Source organism: Physcomitrium patens, chromosome 10, assembly GCF_059467195.1.
Source record: "Physcomitrium patens ecotype Gransden chromosome 10, ASM5946719v1, whole genome shotgun sequence".
NCBI classification, from domain to species: domain Eukaryota; kingdom Viridiplantae; phylum Streptophyta; class Bryopsida; order Funariales; family Funariaceae; genus Physcomitrium; species Physcomitrium patens.
In genome coordinates, this window is record NC_143419.1 from 3,476,831 (window position 1) to 3,480,840 (window position 4,010).

The window sequence follows — 4,010 nt, forward strand, 5'->3', positions numbered from 1 at the left end:
GGATTAGCATATGCTTTGATGTATACAATACATGACGTAGAGTGAATGAATTGTGTTGAAGAAGTAAAGATTTAGGTAGAAAAGGATAAAATACATATATGTAAATCATATATTATTGATAAGGCATATGAGCAATCTTTTTCTAACAAGCATAAGCATGTCAATGGTATTTTAGATGTAATAGTGTCTAATTTTAATTCTTCCAATATAACTAACTTTGGTGGTGCCAAATAGTTAGTTATGTAGATTGATGAATATTTTAGCTATTGCAGCCTTGTATTTCTTCAAACTAAAGATCCATTACATATTTCTTTTAAGTCTTAGAAAGTAGAAATACAATGAAGAACTAGATGAAAGATAAAAACTTTTCTTACTCATTTAGGTATTAAATTTTTGAATAGTAAGCTTAATTTTTTCTTTAAAACTGAAGATATTTGGCATATAATCACTCTTGCATATACACATGAAATTGCCAACATAGCAGAGCATATGATGCAAACTATTTTTGAAGAAGTACAAATACATCTAGATGATGCCAAGCTGGATCATTAGAATTTGGCATTTGTAGAAAAATTTGTGACTTGGACTTGCAATCACCTTCTACTTCTAAGAATTTTTAACTTTTTAATATCTAAGGGAATTAGAAATATTCCAACTTCAAGCCTCAAGATTATATATGCATGATGGATTGGATGAAAAAATGGTTGAAAAAGAAGCAAACCCTATACCAATAGAAGTAGTGGAATTCTATCAACTAAAAGTAGAGGCAACCACTCAAGCTCTGCCACCAAGATGTCATTATGTAGGTGCCATTGACTCCAAAAATATTATAAGTGGTAGTAGAATGCATTGCACTCCTTACAAAAAAGACAACAACTTTATTTGAGGAAATTATGACTTGCCCATTAAAATAGTGATGTGATTCATATTAATGAATATGTAAAATCAAAGACTATTAAGCAAGCCATGAATTCTTCTTTTTATAAAGAATGGAGTCATGCCATGAAAGAAGAACTCAATTCTTTGAAAGATCATAGTACATGGAAATTTTTATTTTTGCCTAACGATAGGAAGGTTGTAGATTCAAAATAGATTTTTTTAAAAAAAAATGCTAGTAATGGCTCTATTGAATATTTTAAAGCATGATTGGTTGCAAAGGACTTTACTCAAGTGAAGGATCTTGCTTACTAAGGAACTTTTATACTAGTTGCTTGCTTTACAAGAATTTGCATATTTATTGTAATTACTTCTAAACTTAATTGGAATATGTTATAACTTGATGTTATTTTAGCTTATTTAAATAGCAATCTTAAAAAAAAGATATTTATATGAAGTTTCTAGAAGGTTTGGAAGTTCCATTGGAATACAAAAGTAAGATGTTGCAATTGTTAAAGATTTTATACAATTTGAAGCAATTTGAACATGGATAGAAGAAGAGTTTGGATAAATCTTTATTAAATCTTAGTTGGGAGTATTTAAAATAAGACCTTTATTTATACACAATGTACATTAAAAGAATAGTTCTTACACTAATTATCTATATTAATGACGTACTTTTTAGTGGTAAGAACTTTAAGATCATTGTGAAATGCAAAAATGAATTATAAGAGTGCTACAAGCTGAAAGACCTTGGTGAATCTGGTGATTTTTTTTGTATTGATTTTTTGTAAGATAAGAAAAGTGATAGTATTAACTTGAGCTAAACTAAATATATTTGTTGAAAGTTGGAAGTATTTGGAATGAAAGATGCGAAGGTAGTTACTACACCAATGGTACAAAGTCATGTCACTAAACATAAAAATGATAATCTTTTGGATATAAAAGGTATAAAGCTTTATTAAAAAGCTTTAGATTCATTATTATACCTTGCAAATGTTATAAGATATGACATTGCATTTACTTGTCAATAATTTACTTAATATATGATACATTCATATATTTTATATTAGTAAGGAATTAAACAAATATTTCATTATTTGGAAGAAACAAAATATTTGGTATTGTAGTATAGAAGAAAAGAAGCAAATTTGGAACTTATAGGCTATAATGATGTAAATGGAATAGGTTGTGCAAAGATATACTATTCAGTAGAAGGTTATATATTTATATTGGGTGGGACAATTATCACTTGGTCAAGCAAGAAACAATCTTTAGTTTCTATTTTGTTAATAAAGGTAGAATTTGCAACTTTGATTACTTTAGTAAGGGAGACTTTGAGGCTTCATAAAGTACTTAGGGATTATGACATTTTTGAGCTAGAAAGGATTTTCATTTATAAAGATAATAAGAATGCTATTACTATTGCTAAGAATCTAGCTCACTATAGTTCTACAAAGCATTGGAATACAGAACATCATTATATTAGGCAATGTGTGGAGAACATTAAAAAAATAATTCTTATACAAATTAGTTTAAAATATTGTTCTGCAAAGCAATTGGCAATAGATATCTTTACAAAATCTCCTCCTAAAAATAAGTTTTTAGTCTTTAGGAATATGTTAGGTCTTATTTTAATAGAAAATTAAGTCCTACTTCTAAAAGAGGAGTGTTGAATGTCCCTCTTGCACATCGCCTCAGGTCCAGATATCAAATACAATTCAACCCTTCTAGCTAGCCAATCGAAGAAGTCTCTGAAGAAAACCAGAATTGCCTAGAGAGCAAGAATCAACCCGCGTCTAGGCCTACCATCACAAACACCTTGCAGCTTGTCCATCGCAAAGAAATACGCACGCAAGAACCAGACTTTGTCTAAGAGGGGGTGTTAAAACTTCTGTCCAAAGATCTGTTCATTTCATCTGTTCATTGTAGCATGTCAGCACTTCTAACCGTATAACCATAGTGTTTAGTTCGGAGTCCTCCACCTTCATATGTGTGCTGATACGCTACCCGTAGCGTCACTGTTAGTTTGTTATTCAATGTTATGTTGCCTTCATGAGGCAACTGTGTTCTTTTGTTTATGATTTGTAGTACATTCTTGTTTTAATATGGGTGACGCAGCCAAGAACTCCTTGGCATTGTTCACGCCGTTGCTACAGAATCAATACAGCCCCTCCTATTACTACGTCGGGGTGGAGAGCATCAGTGTTGGCGATCAGCTCGTCTCAATTCCTGCCTCGGCCTTTCAGATCAACGTCAAAGGCACAGGGGGTGTTTACTTACACTCGGGGACCACAATCACACATTTGCAACTCGCAGCCTTCACTGCAATCCTGGAAGAACTGTCCATGGGTCCTTCTGAATACGATAATGATGATTTCACGCACGGTATCTAAGAATCAGGCCTATTAAGTGTTTAGCTAATTTTTTTGGACTTCATTCGACAAGAATCAAGGAGGCAGATCTCGTACCCCGAGGCCGACTGAACTTACATATTGGAGAACGTTTCCAGCGCTTCTCCGTTGAGTCCAATATTACCATCGATGACTGTGAGTTTCACAAACGTCAACTTCCAGATTCCGGCGTGAACCTGTGGATGTTTGTAAACGAAACGAAGCTGACCTATTGCCTTGCAATGGACTCAAGCAATGACTTCTCTGTCATCGACAACTTTCAGCAGCAAAACAACCTCATTGTGACTGATGTGGCGAACACCCAAGTTGGCTTTCTAGCTACCGATTGCAGCACCTTTTAACTCCACTCCCAGCAATGCATGAACTCATCAGTTTGCGTCCTAAACGATAACCATGGTCTCAAAATAAAATATTAACAATATGACGGGCGAGTGTTCACCCTACACACAGGAGTAGCAACTGCTCTTGAATAATATATTCAACCTTGATTGTGGTAGAAGCTATTCTCATCACTACCATTTGGATGTAAAAAGAAGAGATCATGTTGATGTCCTAGATGGGTAGGAAGTGTTGGGCTGTTTTAAACACAACATGCAGGATGTTGCGTACAGAAGTTGATGAAGAAACTTGAAGAATAAGCAAAGAAATAAACTGAATAAGCTCGAAGAATAAGCAAAGGAATAACAGATAGATTTAAAAAACTGGAATACTTAGAACAGC

At 33.4% G+C, this 4,010-nt stretch overlaps 1 protein-coding gene across 1 annotated transcript; it reads left to right on the forward strand.

Annotated features, from left to right (window-relative positions):
- Window positions 1-2,984: 2,984 nt before the first annotated feature.
- On the forward strand, window positions 2,985-3,631 carry LOC112287806 (aspartic proteinase nepenthesin-2). Its single transcript, XM_024531237.1, has 2 exons — window positions 2,985-3,264; window positions 3,453-3,631. Exons 1-2 carry the CDS (start codon window positions 2,985-2,987, stop codon window positions 3,629-3,631), a joined length of 459 nt encoding a protein of 152 aa, XP_024387005.1.
- The last annotated feature ends 379 nt before the right edge of the window (window positions 3,632-4,010 follow it).